Below are 17,704 nucleotides of genomic sequence, written 5' to 3'. Positions count from 1 at the left end.
TTGTATCTGTTGCTAGTCCTAACTCAGAGTAGAATTATGGATATTAACGAACATGACAAACTGAGGTCCATGAATTTCAATGGGTTTACCCTTTCAACTCTAGGCATGTATGACATTGTCAGTTTTTGTATTCATGATGTGTGAGCCATCCTGAAGGACTAGCAAGTTGCAGAATAATTAATTATCTTAGTAATTTTTTTTTACTTATGATGCGAAGCAAGTTGGAGTTTCCATAGATCGAGTTGGGTCTGATTTCAAACTAGGAATTGTTTGATCATTATATTCTCTAATTAAAGAACCGCTAAACAAAATTATATGACTTTATTCAAGCACAGGTTACTGATTCAAAAGACTTAATAGTTACCAAAAATGGTTTTAAATCAGACACTTAATGTTTCATCAACAGTAAAAATAAAATTCTAAGATTTATAGCAGAAGATGAATTTATTACACTTGATAGAGAAGAACAATTTTTTATTGTATTTGAGCTTCTATAGAAACTGCCGACGCTTATAATTTACTGTCTGCTAATAGATATTTGAATTACTACAGTTATCTAAGCTCAATGTTTACAGATAATTTTGTTGTCTCCCCTCCCTCACTGTTTATAATAGCTTATATAAGGAAACCGTTCCTTTTTCTGATATGACAGATTTAATGTTTCATAAAATGAATTATTTTGTTTGGTGTGGTAGGTTTTATGAGTGTCTTGGACTATTTTTTTATAATTCTGGAAAATTTATGTGTAGCATTAATTTTTTTAACACCAATATAATGTTTTGCTTGATGGTGCCTGATATGCCACTTAGTTCCTTAAGTTTGGTTTGCATATTTCTGGATTAATGACTCCGTAAAATTGTATGTTTGTTGACTTTCATTGACCAAAATTCTTTACTGTTATTCACACTGTATTTTAGAATGCTTCTCTGAATGTTTCCTATTACTGTGAGGGGCATGTCCCAGGATGATCCAGGATGCATTAACCAATACGGTTGGATGTAACAATTCTCTTCCTTCAGGAGAAGGAGTCTTCCTCCACTGAATGAACCTTTCCTGTGACGGAGGATGCTCCTTCTGTAAAAGAAATGGAAATACTAGATATGAATGACAGTTTGCTGCCATTTAATAGCATAAAAAAATCTGCCATCTGACACAGCTGCTACAGTTCAGTTTCCTGATAGGGATGGCCCTATGTATTTCTGATTCTCATCAGAATGCTAAGTGTTTATGGAAGACAATCTTGCTCGGCTACGAGTGATTGCCAAAGAATAACACAACAAAGCTAAAACTGCCGTCATGTTCAGGCTGCTTCTCTGCTTGCCTTTTCAGAATGCCAGCAGAAAAAGGAAACACAGATAGCCCTAGCAAAGTAGACCAATTTGCCTAGGTCACAAAGTGTTTAGTAAGCATTAAGAGTGATTTAGGTAGTGCGCCTGAATCTTGTTGAAAACTGCTTAGTAAGTAAATAAACATTTTCTCTTTTTCTGTGTGTTTGTTTTCAGCTGGTTGGTGGAGAATTCGATCTAGAGATGAACTTTATAATCCAAGACGCAGAAAGTATAACATGCATGTCAGAACTTTTAGAACACTGTGATGTAACATGTCAAGCAGAAATTTGGAGTATGTTCACCGCCATCCTCCGGAAAAGTGTCCGCAATTTACAGACCAGCACAGAAGTCGGTTTAATTGAGCAAGTGCTACTGAAGATGAGTACTGTGGATGATATGATCGCAGGTATAAACCACCAAATTGATGACCAATATTTCTGAGCACTGCGAATGTAGTGCTTAATATCAGCTATAGTGTATCATCTGAATTCATGGGGGGGAAGGGAATAGTAATCCTGTAGTAAAGGCACATATTACCCTAGTTAGTGAGCAAACTACCATGAAAGTGGCATCCTACTCAACTCAATTGTAGCTTTTTGTACGTTTTACCAGGAAATTAGTGAAGAATTAATATTTCTTAATTGAAGTAATGCAGATTTGACCAGGGCGCTGGGCAGGGCGGGATATTGAATTGGAACTTGTGTCTGTCACTAATTAATATACCAAAATCCTAATAAAACATTATAATAAAACATTATTTCTCTATCTGCACTTCCTCTAAGTTAATGGAGGCAATGAAAAAGTGACCTGGTTTACGTTTCCGAGCACAATTCAAAGTGTTGGCACTGACCTTTAAAGCCCTAAATCAGGCATCCCCAAACTTTGGCCCTCCAGATGTTTTGGACTACAGTTCCCATCATCCCTGAGCACTGGTCCTGTTAGCTAGGAATCATGGGAGTTGTAGGCCAAAACATCTGGAGGGCCGCAGTTTGGGGATGCCTGCCCTAATGGCCTCGGTCCAGTATACCTGAAGGAGCGTCTCCACCCCCATTGTTCTGCCCGGAGACTGAGGTCCAGCACCGAGGGCCTTCTGGCGGTACCCTCGTTGTGAGAAGCCAAGTTGCAGGGAACCAGGCAGAGGGCCTTCTTGGTAGTGGCGCCCGCCCTGTGGAACACCCTCCCATCAGACGTCAAAGAGAAAACAGCTACCAGATTTTTAGAAGACATCTGAAGGCAGCCCTGTTTAGGGAGGCTTTTAATGTTTAATAGATTATTGTATTCTATTTTTCTGTTGGAAGCCGCCCAGAGATGAGCGGGGTATAAAGAATAAATTATTATTATTATTATTATTATTATTATTATTATTATTATTATTCACATTAAACCACAGTTTAAAACACACTGTAATGCCTGGGGTACACTACTCTAAAGTTCCTGTGCCTATTCCCCCTCCCCACCTGTGCTGTTACCACACTGGGGACACAATAAGATGGAGTCTGATTTGTCATGTCATATGAACCTGGGATAGTTCTTTGTGTCTGCAAACAAACCATGAGCAGTAATCAAGTTTTGTTCCTGCAATGTGCAGTTGAATGGCCAGTACGGTGGTACCTCGGTTTAAGAACTGCTCTGTTTACAAACTATTCAGTATACAAACTCCGCAAAACCGGAAGTAGTGTTCCGGTTAGTGAACTTCACCTTTTGCTAAGAACAGAAGCCGAACGTTGGAAGGGCACCAGCAGCAGGAGGCCTCATTAGGGAAAATGCGCCTCGGATAAAGAACGGCTTTGGTTTAAGAATGGACTTCTGGAACGGATTAAGTTCGTAAACCGAGGTACCCCTGTAGTGTCTTTTGTGGCTAATAAAAAATAGCAACTGCATGTTGAATTCTCCCTTTCCCACACAATTATGTGAAGTAGACTAAATTGTGGTATGATGTCCCTGGTTCCCTACAAACCCTGGGTCATGTGGCCAGCATGACTAAACCGCTTCTTGTACAATGGAAGACCGTGACGGAAACTAGAGCGCACAGAAACAAGGCAGCGGTACCTATTTATCTACTTGTACTGGCATGTTTTTGAACTGCAAGGTTGGCAGGAGCTGGGACAGAGCAACAGGAGTTCATCCCGTTGTGGGGATTCAAACTGCTGACCTTCTGATTGGCAAGCCCAAGAGGCTCAGTGGTTTAGACCACAGCGCCACTCTTATCCCTGGAGGGTCTATATTAGTAGTCACAGGAAAGGAAGGATAAATAATCTTCCAGCTTGATATATATTCTGTTTCTTAGGGGGTAATAGGAATAAAGTTTTATAAACAAATAGCTTTTTGACCTTAGGTGCTCCCAAATGGCGAACATATTAAAATTGAAACCAGATAAGAGAACATTCTAACAAATGTGTTGTTTTGTTGCTTTTAGTCATTTAAAAGCAAAATCATTTTATTAATAGCATGTAATGGTAGTATGAGTTTTATAGCCAGAGACAGTATTAAGAGTTGGGGAAGCTAGCATTCAGAAATTTTAATTTTAAAATCCAGCTTGAACAACATTTGATCAAATTCTAGTGTACTTTTATTTTTCTTTGAAGATCTTCTCGTAGACATGTTGGGGGTACTTGCCAGCTACAGCATCACTGTCAAGGAGTTGAAACTTTTGTTCAGCATGCTTCGTGGTGAAAATGGAATATGGGTAAGCTGTATCTGGTGCAATGATGTGTATGATTTATTTGTCCAGATTTGTGTGAAAGTAAAAGTTTGTCTCTGTTTTAAATATTGTTTTTTTGCTAACTTCTTGCAGAATTATTTTCTAGCCTTGTTAGGAAACTTTCAAATAGCTAATGCATTGCAAAGATAATCATTATCAGGCGGTTGTATTTTACAGTTCCACAATTGTGTTGTTTTTGACAGCCTAGACATGCAGTCAAGCTCTTGTCAGTCCTTAATCAGATGCCACAGAGACATGGTCCTGACACTTTTTTCAACTTCCCAGGCTGCAGTGCTGCAGTAAGTTTTAAACAATCCTTATCTTTCCTAAATGAAAAATAAAAGTTTAAAATTCATAAGAAATAAAAAAATGAAATCCTTATCTATTGGGCAAATGAATTTTGCAGTCTTTGAGGAAATATATTTGGTAAATATTCTACATATAATAGTACTATTTTTCTGTACTATAACACCTGGGATAAATATTCCTTTTAATATACTTTACTCAGTAAAATAGTTTGCGTTAGGAACTACTATGGGCTCCACTCTTTTATTACGCTATGCCATTGTTTGGTATGTTCTTAGCATATTTAAAAGAAAGGTGAAAAAGAGTAAGCCCTGACTAAAATTGTTGACCAATTGGTTTTAAAGTCCTGTTGCCTCTAACTCATTATTCTAGTATTAAGGTGTGTGATGGTGGGATATGCAGATTTGCTCGTAGTGAGATTAGAAATAGTTTTACTGCCTAAAATATAATTTAGCATTCTAGTGCAATACATCATGTTGTTGTTTTACTTTTTTATAGGCAATTGCATTGCCTCCTATTGCCAAGTGGCCTTATCAAAATGGGTTTACGCTTAACACTTGGTTTCGCATGGATCCATTGAACAATATTAATGTAGATAAGGATAAACCGTATCTCTATTGGTAAGTAAAATCAATGTATTCTGATCCTATTTTTGAAATGAAAATTTTAATGAGTTCATTTTTAATATTTATTGAAGTGATTTGTTACTTAGATCAGCAATAGCCAATAGGTGGAATGGAGGCTGGACCTTGGTTACACAAAATTTTATATGATTTTCATTGAACTTGCAGCATTTTCATTAAGCTAAAATAAAATGTTGTTCTGTGTTGCATTCATAATGAAAATAAATTTGTTATCAATAGTTGAGAAATATAGAAATTTTGATACTTCATTCCTGTTCCAGTCCTGTGATACCCTTCATGTTTTTCACCTCTGCAGGAATCAAATTCTGTATCAAAATACATTTATAGCTTCTAGATTTTTGTATTGAATTAGCATTCAGTTCATTAGCATCTATTTGTATGGTGAAGTACAAGTTTTAAGAGTGTCATGTATTTGAAAGAAAAACCTGAATGATTAATGAGACTTAAATTTTGTCCATCTGAATTTCCACCTGAACTTTTTAAAGGCCCATTTTGCAAGATTTTATAAAATAACAATCTTAGTTTACGAAAAAGTAAATGTGTTGTTGAAAAACACTTTATTGAATAAGTGTATATGCTGCATAGGTTTGCTTGCCAGGAATTAGATCTTAGAAGTAGCCTCTGGCTCCCTGAGAAATGTGCATACAACTCATAGTTTTTACAGTGTAATATGTGAATTGGCCCTGACAAAGAGCAATTTGGTGCCAGTTATTTTAAGGATCAGAAGTCTTCTTTTTCTAAAAAAGTATGTGGCTGTTGTCACCTATAGGATTTCCAAACTGATTCGGTCAAGTGCCTTGCAAGACTCTGAGGACAAAGTTGTTGGACTTCGTAGTGTCTTATATGCCACTATCACAGCAAATCCAGTAGAGGTGTCCATTGCTGCATTTGGTCCAATGTTATGAGATCATTTCATTAGAACTATCCTGTCTGATGATGTGGATAGGATACTAAGATACTTGATCCAACCGCATGCCCTCTGGACTACTTCCCTTCCTGACTGATTTAAGCTAGCTGGAGTGGTGTGGCTAAGTAGGTCCAGGGTGTTGTGAATGCATTATTGTGTGATGGGGGGTGGGGTGTACCAGCCACCCTTAAAGAGGCAGTGGTGTGGCTGCTACTTAAAAAGCCCACACTGGACCCATTGGTATAGAATAACTACCAGGCATTTTCCAATATCCTGTTTGTGGGGGGGATGTTGTAGAGAGAGTGGTGGCAGAACAACTGCAGGTGTTCCTGATTGAAAATGATTATCTGGATCCCCTTCAGTCTAGGTTTAGGCCTAGTTTTAAGATTAGATTGGCACTGGTTGCCCTGATGGATGACTTGTATCAGGAGATAGACAGAGGGAATTGCTACAGTGACCTTGCTACTCTTACCATTGACCATAGTATTCTTTATAATTGACTGAGTGTGATGTGTATTGGAGGTGCTGTACTATAGTGCTTCCTTTCCTATGTGCATACCAGGGTGGATTTGATTTAAATCAAACTGATTTAAATCACGATTTAAATCACGATTTAAATCACTAGTCAGTAAGGCTTGATTTAAATCATAGTTTTCTACATAAAGACTAATTCTTTCTGGTTTAACTTTAATATGCAAGTAGATTAAGATTTTTAGAATAACAACTTTTCATATTAGTTTTTTATCCCCAGTTTAATAGGTTAATCATTCATATTTGGACAACTTTACTGGTGTACTTAGGAAGGAGAAAAATAATCATTACCTTAATAATAACAATTTAAATAATTTATTCAACTGAAACAATAACATTACAGCATATGTTATTTGTTTAAACAAACATCCATGTTTGTTAACTAATTTGGCTAAACAAAAACAAAAAATATATATTTTAAGAAACTTAGACTGTCAGCCCAGCCTACACATGAGAAACTTAAATACTGTCTACTCCAAACAATCAGAAAAATATTGTTTCTATTCTGTTCAGTGAACTTCTTGAAACTTAGCACTGAAGGGGTTGCTTCTGTATTCATAGGTTTGTAGAACAATAGGATTAAGGTCTTTTTCTCAACTCTGTTCATGTTATAACATTTTTGCTGTGAAGAAGAGGCATGTGATCTCTGTTGAGTCAAATTCAGTTTTGAGAACTGCAAAAGTAAACCAAGCATCTGTGATAATATCTTGTAGGCAGAGAAACTGCCCAATAATCTTACAAAAACCTCTGGAAGAGCATGACATTGTGAATGGATTAATGGGATTTATTTACCCCAAAAATTAAACATATACAACCTTAGTCTACATAATTTAAAAACTAATCTTTATTTCATGATGGAGCAACCTTTGGATGGTAATATATTTTCCTCAAAAGGCATTTTATTTTAAAAAATCTGATTTAAATCAAAAAAATTGATTTAAATCAAAAAAATCCGATTTTTTTTTTTAAAAAAAAATCATTGATTTTTATCCACCCTGGTGCATACTCAAGTCCACACAGTAACATTGGAGGAGCATTCTTTGAGCTCCTGGCGCTTATTCCGTGGGGTTGCTCAGGGCACCATTATGTCCCAAGAGTTACTTAACACATCTATATGAAGCCATTTGGAGTGATTATTAGGAGTTTTGCAGCATGGTGCCATAGGTATACGGATGAAACACAGTTCTAATTCTCCATAACATTTGAATCAGGAGTGGCTGTGAAATTCCTGGACTGTTGCCTTAATGCAAGTGGTGAACCGGATGAAGCCCAATATACTGAGTTTGAACCCTTGGAGGATGGTGGCTCTGTTACAGTGTATGTGTCTGAACCCACTCATGTGTCCAGCACTTATGTGAATTCATACACATACTACCAAGAAGTTTTGGATGTTTTGCTAGAATTATGAAGTGACTGTGTTATGAATATGTGTTTACCTGATGCCCACAATAAGTTTTCACACAAAAGCAATTTTAAAAATTGGTTTATTACATGAAATGTAAATGGTAGAATATATAAATGCTGCTTCAGATAGCAAAATTACTATTTAAGCAGGCAGCAAATCCTACAGTACTTACACACCTTGACCTAAAGAATGAAAGAATCCCTAACCATTCTCAAAATCCTACAGATAGCGAGTGTGACAGTTTTGTGACAGAACTCATACTAATAGCGAGGCAAGAAAGGGAAGGGAAGCATAGTGTACTGAAGTGGAGCATAGTGTCAGACTGGTCCTTGAGAGCACTATTGATGCTGAGGGGATTTACCAATTTTAAGGCAAGACAGTTCAATCCAGAAATCTGGATTAATTAGTAGTTGGCATTTTTCCTACATGGGTGTGATGGGGGGTGGGGAGAGGAGCATAAACCCATGCACACATTTTCAAAAATTACTCGAGCTTTCCAATATAAAAGACACATAATTTTCATGTGGCTTTATACATGGAATATGTTGTATATGAAGAATTCCTTGGGATAAGGTTGGTGCGTTTTGCTTCTTTTTTGGTGCTGCTTATTTTGACATGCAGGAATTCTTCACAAGTTGACAATTGATTTAATTAGAGATTTTGCTGCATATCCTGGAGTGAGATTGTTCAAATGTCTGGAAATAAATCAAAGCAGAATGTCAAGTTTTCTGCAGCATATTTCGAGGTGAATAGAGGACATGTTTCTGCTCCCATTCAAATGAGCAAAATCTAACATGAAGGAATATTCCTCCAAACCTCAATCCATATGTGATCAGAGGTGGCAGAACTTGATATTTAAATGGTTGGTTGGAGCTGCAACTGATATAAACCTAGTGATTTTTTTTAAATGTTGCATTCTTTTATCATTAATTGCTTATGTGATGACTATGACCCAGCCACCTTTAGTTCCTGGTCACCTGCGGAAGGAGACCTGGCCACAACAGAGTTTACCCCTCTCTTGTACCTTCCCCTTCCCTCTTTGAAGTACTTGCTGCTATCAGATTATTTACAGGTAGTCCCTTATCAAAAAGCCTCCAAGGGGGTCTCTGAAGCCTCCTTAGTTAGCATATTAAAGCTCCAAATGCCAGAGGATTTATAACCTGAGACTATAAGAACATAAGAATTTGCCCTGCAGGATCAGGCCAATGGCTCACCTAGTTCAGCACCCTATTCTTGCACCGGCCAACCAGATGCCTGTGGGAATCTCTCAAGAAGGATCTAAGCACATGACCACTCCCATAAGCAAATGGTGTTTGGAAGCATTGCTGTCTCCAGCTGTGGAGGTTTAAACAATGAGTTTACTCAGATGAAGAAATGTGGAGTTTTAAAAAAGAGGGATCAGTTATAGAAAACTGGTATTTTGGGGTTTGGAGAAAAAGTGACAAAACAAGGTACAGTAGATCAAAACACATTCACTTTCTTTGAATTAAATCTCGCATAGGGCAGTATATAAATTCAATTAATAATAATAATATCCCCAAACAGCCCTTCTTTGAGAGCTTTTAAGTTTCCTGCTCCCAGAGAGAGATGCTTTATCAGCATCAGGGCATACATTGGAACTCCAAGTTAACTCTATACACCCTAAATAAGCACATAAAAATATGGATTCCCAGTTTATACAGGTGTCCCACCACTTACGTGAGGTTGCGTTCTGGGAGTGAAATCACATAAATTGGGAAGCATGCCACTTTAATAGTGAGGGCGCGCAGGGAGGAGGGGGGGGAGAGACATGCATCACCAGGGCTGCTGCCCCTCCACTTGGGGCTGCTGCCCCTAGCCTTCCCTTCAATCGCTTCCAGGTAGTGGCTCTGAGTGACTTCGGAGCAGCAGTAGTTCACTTTCTTTCCTTTCCTTCTCCCCTTCCCCTTTTGACCCAGCTTGTTGCCCTCAGCTTCCCCTATCAGCTCAGCTATTCACACTTTCCCACCACCACCCCTTTTCTCCTCGACGCTCTGGCCCTGCCTGGTTTGGAGATGGATTTGCGCCTCCTCCACTGGCCCAGGCTGGCATGGCTAGTTCGGCAGTCAGTCACTCATTCACTCATTCTCTAGGGTGCCCCTGAGGGGTGCTTCAGGACCCAGGGGCACAGTGGGCAGGTGCTGATCCCATGCGCTCTGGTCCCCTTCCCCTCCCTGCCTATCTCTTTTGTCTGAGGTTGAGTCGCCTGGCAGTGGTTGTGGTGGCTCAGGCAGGCATGTGCAACTTGGGTGGCACCTGACTGCCTTCTTTCACCTATTGTTTGGTGCCACAGCTAGGTGTGCACTGACACGTGCCCCAAAGTGCCAGGAGTGGGGATCTGAGTCACAGGTCAGAGTGGCCAATCTATTTATTTCCCAGCGCTGCATGTATACTGTACGTGGTTGCATACAGCTCAAACACAAGGGGATGCCTGTATGCAAGCAGTAAAGTGCAATTCTTTTGCAATTTGCTACAAATTAACAGTTTAAACTTATGAAGACAGTGAAGTTTTGAAGATGTTTGGAAATCGTGAGAGGATCTGTCAATTCCCCTATACAGTACAGATTTTGGTGGTGCATAGGGAGCTGCTTGTGGGAAGTAAGAGCCATTCCGTCAAGGTAGATACATGCTGTCAGATATTACCCCGTGGTCATAGAATCATAGAATTGGAAGGGACCCCAAAGTCATCCAGTTTAACCCCATGTAATCCAGGAATCTCAACTAAAGCACCCATGGTAACTGTTTAGTAACGCTCTCTTGTATATATTTCTTTATTATACTGCACTAAATGTTTAACGTAAATGACAAGAGCAACAAAAAGCACCACATAGAAGCAAGAGGATTATCTTTTAGTGATTATAAACAAGAAAAATAGGCAGATGAGCTCTTGCTTTTCTACTTCTGGTGCCTTTGATTATGGAAAGGTAGAAATAAATAGCCAATGTTAAATTTGATTAACTAAATTAACACCATTCAATAGAACAGCTGTTCAGAATTTTAACTGAATAGTAATGGTAACAGACACAACAAAGTGAGATTGAAAAGGCTTTAAACAAATTTGTCCACACAGACTTGAAAAAATATATTTGTAACAAAGCAAATGTAATGGATTCAGTACACACAGAGTAACAAATCTACCCTCTTTTGTAAAGAATCTGACTGCTTCTTGTTTTACCAAATTACCAAATTGTTGGAACAGGGTCATGCAGGTTCAAATCCCTCCTCTGCCATGAGATAGTAGCAGAAAAGTCCTTAAAACCTAGCTTCACTTCCTGTTCTGTAAAAGGGGATGTCAATGGTGTATGTCAGAGCTGGTGCAAAGACAAGCATAGCAAAGTGTTTATTAAGTTAGAAGATGCCTGAAGCATTTGAAAAGATATCATACCGCATTGTGCAGATAATGGTAGAAGGCCAGTCAACTATTTTCCATTATTCTAGATTCCGGGATATGGTCATTATTGTAGATTCCAGGATTTGGTCATTATTGTAAAAAACTAAAGGAACAATTGACCATTTGAAAGACTTTTCTGTGTTTCTCTGGAGTGGAGTGAGTTCTTATTATAATGCATGAATGGTCAGTTATAACGCTTAACCTTTTATCTAAATTAAGCATGTCATGTGGTTTTGCTAGATCAAGGTAATTTTCTCATTTTTTTAAAAAAAACATGCTCTTATTTCAGTTTTCGCACTAGCAAAGGCGTTGGATATTCTGCTCATTTTGTTGGCAACTGCTTAATAGTCACATCATTGAAGTCAAAAGGCAAAGGTTTTCAACACTGTGTGAAGTATGATTTTCAGCCACGAAAGGTAAGCACAAAACGCTTATATAATGAATGGCAGTAATCAGATACCCCTGCAATCAGTTTAATTTCATATAATTGTGGTTAAATTCATAAAGGTAATCTCAAGAACAGCTAATTTGTTCTAATTATTAATTTTATTTTGAACTAATCTGGAAATGAAGCACTTCAGCAAATCAGTTGCATAATGTATGTAACAGGTTAATTGTCAAACAGACATTCCACAAAACAAAAATTCTATGCATTTATTTTGGTCCTTATAAGAGTTTCCTCTGCTTTCAATATAAAAAGAAAATGGATTGTAACAGACTATTTTTAATAAAATAAAAAAAGCAAAGTCTCTAAATCCCATCTCATTCGGTTTAAGAGAGCTTGCTACAATAAGAAGTGTAGTGTGAATTGATAGTCAGGTTACCTGGTTAACATTGTTTGCACGCATAAGGACTTGCTGTAATGTCCTTCAACAAATGCTGCTGCTTCTTTCATTTCTGGAAGGCCTTCATTTTTGTAAATAATTTTTTATTAAAATAAATTCCTTTTTTGAACAAAACAAATTGCAGATACATACAGTGGAACCTCGGTTTATGAACACCTCGGTTTATGAATTTTCGGTTTATGAACGCCGCGGACCTATCTGGAACGGATTAATTCACTTTCCATTACTTTTAATGGGAAAGTTCGCTTCAGTTTATGAACGCTTCAGTTTATGAACAGACTTCCGGAACCAATTACACCCATGTTTCAGTTTATGAACGCTTCAGTTTAAGTACTTTGCGGACCCGTCTGGAACGGATTAATCCACTTTCCATTACTTTCAATAGAAAAGTTCGCTTCAGTTTATGAACGGTTACTCCGCGGACCGTCTGGAACGGATTAATCCACTTTCCATTACTTTCAATGGGAAAGTTCGCTTCAGTTTATGAACGCTTCAGTTTATGAACAGACTTCTGGAACCAATTGTGTTCATAAACCGAGGTACCACTGTATAACCAATTACATTCCCCCCTTTATTCCCTCCCTCCCCTCCCTCCCTCCCTCTCCCACCCTCCATAGACTTCCCTCAGCTCCCCTCTCTGGTTTGTTTGTACATCTTATTCTCTGCATGTTATAAAATTGTACATATCATTGCATTATCTGTCATCATGTTCTACTAATAAATTTGTGAATGTTTATTCAAAACCTGCCAATGAGTCCAAGTCCTTTTGTTGCTTTTGTAAATAGTTTGTAAAAAGTTCCCATTCTTCCTTATAATCACGGATGTCCTTCTCGCGTAGTTTATATGTTGACTTTGCCAGTTCCGCATAGTTCATCAATTTTTCTTGCCATTGTTCTTTCATTGGTATTTCCTCATTCTTCCATCCTTGTGCTAACAAAACTCATGTCACTGTTGTAGCATACATAAATAAATTCTTTGTTTTCCTTGGCAGGTCTTGTCCTAAAATCCGTAACAAAAAAGCTTCTTCTTCTTTTTTTTTAAACAAATGTCATTTTAAACATTTCCTCCCCAGTTCATTATATTTCATCTCCCAAGGAAGGCCTTCATTTCAAGGTGTTTTTCACCTTGACCTTCAGCACAGCTGGGAAGACATTTAACCTTAATTCTAGCTGTTCTACAAATAGGAAAATATAGATACTAGTATTCCTTCCTTCCAACTTAAATGCATAGTAGTGATCAGGGTGTGTGTTGTCTGACTATATTTGCTGTTCAGTGACATTTCCAGTCTCCAAAAGAATGCAGGTAAAAAGTATTTAAAGGTGACATGTAATAGGATTACCGGAGTTCCATCACTATTAGGATTATATTCTAATCTACTTTAAAATGCCAAAATAAATAGAATATAAAGCATGTCATGAGGTTTAAATGAAATGCAGTATTTATTTCCCCCTAATAAAAAGATCTAAATTCCAAATAAATTAGCTTCCCTTTACAAACCCAGTGGGAAGTGGGTGGCGCTGTGGGTTAAACCACAGAGCCTAGGGCTTGCCGATCAGAAGGTCGGCGGTTTGAATACCCGTGACGGGGTGATCTCCCATTGCTCGGTCCCAGCTCCTGCCAACCTAGCAGTTCAAAAGCATGTCAAAGTGCAAGTAGATAAATAGGTACCACTGTGTCGGGAAGGTAAACGCTATTTCTGTGTGCTGCTCTGGTTCGCCAGAAGCAGCTTTGTCATGCTGGCCACATGACCTGGAAGCTGTACGCTGGCTCCCTCGTCCAATAATGTGAGATGAGCACTGAAACCCCAGAGTCGGTCACGACTGGACCTAACGGTCAGGGGTCCCTTAACCTTTACAAACCCAGTAATTCAGCCACCATTCAGTGTGCTGCCTCTTACAGAACTGCCTCTTATGGAAGAAAACAGTATGGCAATGCTTAACTTAAAATTGCAACTTATTGATTACAAAACATGTTCTTAAATAAACTAAGAGCTAAAGAGTTTTTGTGAGCATGGAATGTGCATCACCAGGCCCCACAGTATTTGACTGACCTTTATAGGCAGATTGTAAATTATGGGTTGTTGGGGTCCAGCGCTTTTTCTTCCTGTTTTGACTTACAATAAATAAGATGTGCATGCAAAGTATGTGCTTATAAGGCTCCAAGCACAAATAGTATTTTTATATATATTGCTATGAGTCCTACTGATTTAAGTAGATTCTGGATGCCTTACTCCCAAGTATTGGGAAATTGGAAAAGAAAATCACCGGTGGTTAGGAGCATATATAAAGCTTTTAATGCAAAAATACATACACACAAGGAAAGTTTTTCATATATAGGTAATTGAGGCTTATTGTTACAGTAGCTAGGGTTCAAGTTTCTCTTTAAACAGACCTATTTAGGTGATTTAGTAATAGTAGTAGTCATAAATTAGCAGTCAGGTGGTTCATATAAAAACATTTTTTGGAACTGCTGAACTTCAGGTTCTGTTTGCCTTTTCTCATGGGGAACCACTAGCTAAATGTATAATCTAGAACCTGAAGTGTGTGAATTCTCAGTTTAGATTGTGTTTGTAGGTCCTTTCTTAATTTTTAATTTCTATGATAACTATAACTATAGCTAAAGATTTCAGTGTAACTGGAAACTTGTTTATTACAGGACAATTGCAATGCTCTTGTTTTTTTTTAAAAGAAAACACTAATCTAATGTATTAGAATTAAAAATGTGATATTTTAAAAATTGCAACATTGTTGATTCATGTTAATGGTGTGTTTTCCATTTCTTTCTAGTGGTACATGATTAGCATTGTACACATCTACAATCGCTGGAGAAACAGTGAAATTCGCTGTTATGTTAATGGTCAGCTTGTATCCTATGGTGACATGGCTTGGCATGTGAACACAAATGATGTATGTTTCTTCCCTTTATACTATACCTGAATATATGCACAATACAATTCATAAATATATTCCTTTCCAGAAACTGCTATGAGAGGAATAAGGGACAATGATTGTTCCTCAGTCCAGGGTTCTCTCATTCTTCAAACAACTTACTTCAATTGAGAAAGCCTTTTGGAGGCTCAGATTTCAATAGAATAGCAACACTGGAGAGAGGGAATTAATTAAATGATTTGTCTGGCACCATTTTTGCAGCCTAATTGCTATTTGCCACCATTGTGTAAATGTACAAGGATCTGCATCTTTTTTTCAACAGTGCAAAGGAAAATATTTTATTGTTACCTTGGTGGAAAATGTCACAGGGACAGAAGGATTAAATAGCCTTTCCCCACAATCATGGGTAGGGGCTGCAGCTGCTGAGATTTAGATGCCCCTCTGTAGAGGTGAAAAACCTGATAGAATAGACTGCTATCAGAGGCTGATGGATCCAACTGGTTTGCAGATAACTCTGGAGACTTTTCCAGCTAGCAAGTCTGGATACTTTGTCAAAACCCTAATCAATCTGTGCAACATGAAAATGACTTGGGAAGTTGGCACAAATGCTCTCTGAACACCTTCTCTGACTGTGCCTTGCCCAAGCCTTAATGTGGCATACACCGGAGATGCAATGAAACAAGTTGGAAGATAGCTGAAATGCAAATGGAGGAAGACTCCAGACATATACAGTCGAACACAAGTGTGTGTGCACATTGCTGAACTTACTTTGTGGCAGTGAAGGCAGTGAAGAACAGTGGCTCTCTGCCACCATTGGAACCTTAGTGTCTTGTCCAGCAAAACTTATGAGTCCTTTTATTTTCTTGCCCTAAGAAGGTGGTGAAACCCTCAGTAGCCTACTATAATTTATTTGCAAGACATTTTGAAGATAATCTTGCTCAGGATCTTAGACTCTGCTATTGTAACAGGTGATGCTGGTTTTCAGAGCACTGTCAGGTCAGGTGTTAATGGACAAGTTCCAGCTGATAAAACTAGAGGACATGGACAAGGTGCTTGAATGGGTGTTGATGAGCACTTGGATTATTGACCTTTGCCACTCATGGCTGATAATGTATAGCTGGGACAGGACTGTTGGCTGAGCCCTGAAGGTAATTAATACTGTCTGAAATAAGTATCAGTGAAGCCACTCCTTAAGAAACTCTTTTTGAACTCAGAATACTTGAACAGCTATTGGCTGGTTGAAATTGCCCCCTTCCTGTGCAAAGTACTTGAATGGGTGGGCAATGACTAACTCCAGGCACTCTGGGATGAGACTAATTGTCTACATCAATTTCAGTGACACCCAGTATTGACACGTGATACCATGTATGATTTCCATGTATGATGACTGATGACTGGAGAGGCATAGTGGGATTGTGTAGTCCTTGATCTCTTGGTAGCTTTTTATACGATTGACCATGATATTCTAAGCAGTGGATTCAAATTGGATGCACTGTTTGCGGTGCTTTTGCTCCTACTTGGATGGTCATCTCCATAAAGTGGTGCCTGCGAAATGAAGTTTTGCCCCATAGAGCCTCTAATGTGGAGCTCTTTAGTCTTATCCCCCATGCACATGAAAACGCTGAGTGAGGTTATCTGGAAACTGGGATATGTTATCAAAATGCTGGATGGATTCGTTGTTTGTTTGTTGAAAAAATAATACAATGCATTTATGTGGGGAAATGAAAAGATATTACGTGGCCGATTCTTAAAACATTGTATCATTTTGGCTTTGCCTGTCTTAAACCACATTTTATTGTTCATTTTTCTAAATATTTATATTTTTAATACAGAGCTATGATAAATGTTTTCTGGGATCATCTGAAACTGCTGATGCAAATAGAGTGTTTTGTGGACAACTTGGAGCAGTCTATGTATTCACTGAAGCTCTCAACCCAGCACAGATATTTGCAATACATCAGTTAGGACCAGGATATAAGGTAGTAGTTGTCATAATTTCAATTTAGAAAACAACTGCTAAATTGTATAGTTGTATAGTTGCCTTAATGTTGTTTGAAATCCTTTTAATTCTCTTAAATTATAACTATGGCTTTATGTAAATGTGTGTGTGTGTGTGCGCGCGCACACACACACACACACACACACACATTGATATCCAACCATTGCACCAAGCTAAATCGAATAGATATAAAGCAGAGCAGCAGAATATTGATAAAAGATATTGGGAGGTTAAGTGAAATTATATATACATCCTTATTGGTTGGTTGTGGTTCTAATCCTGCCTCTCCATTCGCCTGCTCAGGGTGGGTAAAAAAAAATCATGAATGATCAAAACAATTTTAAGCACATCAATACACACTAAACACAAGAATCATCAAATGGACAATGGCACTAAGAATGTAGTAATTGGCTATTCTGAATGGGTAAGATTACCAATGGCATAAGGTAACATTGTATCAGGCTTTGAAATGTATCTTGAATACTTTTGCCAAATGTTTTGTCTTTGGCTGTCAAACGATTGCAAAAAGTAATAACTGCAGCATGTGATACTAACAAAGTTGGTGGTTGACTTCAGGAGAGAAATATTTTGTATATTGCACTGTCAATTGACCAGAAAATGAAGTTCTGAATCAGCATACATCTTACTGTAATAACTTTTGATCTTCAAAGTCTCGAATCCATTGAATAATTCAACTTGTTTTACACACTCAGATGAGCTTTGGATTTGTTCTTTTCTAGC

General features: G+C 38.1%; 1 protein-coding gene across 9 annotated transcripts in view; it reads left to right on the top strand.

The window, feature by feature from the left end:
* NBEA (neurobeachin) overlaps positions 1 to 17,704 on the top strand; it is a 354,996-nt gene that overhangs the window by 29,480 nt on the left and 307,812 nt on the right. For all 9 annotated transcript variants that reach the window (XM_035114666.2, XM_060273784.1, XM_035114659.2 and 6 more), the window contains exons 2-8: positions 1,503 to 1,734; positions 3,914 to 4,014; positions 4,233 to 4,328; positions 4,834 to 4,955; positions 11,521 to 11,647; positions 14,863 to 14,982; positions 16,797 to 16,943. In XM_035114666.2, the coding sequence (XP_034970557.1) occupies positions 1,503 to 1,734; positions 3,914 to 4,014; positions 4,233 to 4,328; positions 4,834 to 4,955; positions 11,521 to 11,647; positions 14,863 to 14,982; positions 16,797 to 16,943 (945 nt within the window). The remainder of the gene's footprint in view (positions 1 to 1,502; positions 1,735 to 3,913; positions 4,015 to 4,232; positions 4,329 to 4,833; positions 4,956 to 11,520; positions 11,648 to 14,862; positions 14,983 to 16,796; positions 16,944 to 17,704) is intronic.

Source organism: Zootoca vivipara, chromosome 4, assembly GCF_963506605.1.
Source record: "Zootoca vivipara chromosome 4, rZooViv1.1, whole genome shotgun sequence".
NCBI classification, from domain to species: Eukaryota; Metazoa; Chordata; class Lepidosauria; order Squamata; family Lacertidae; genus Zootoca; species Zootoca vivipara.
The sequence above is the reverse complement of the archived record's forward strand: the minus strand, read 5'-3'. Positions and strand labels throughout refer to the sequence as shown.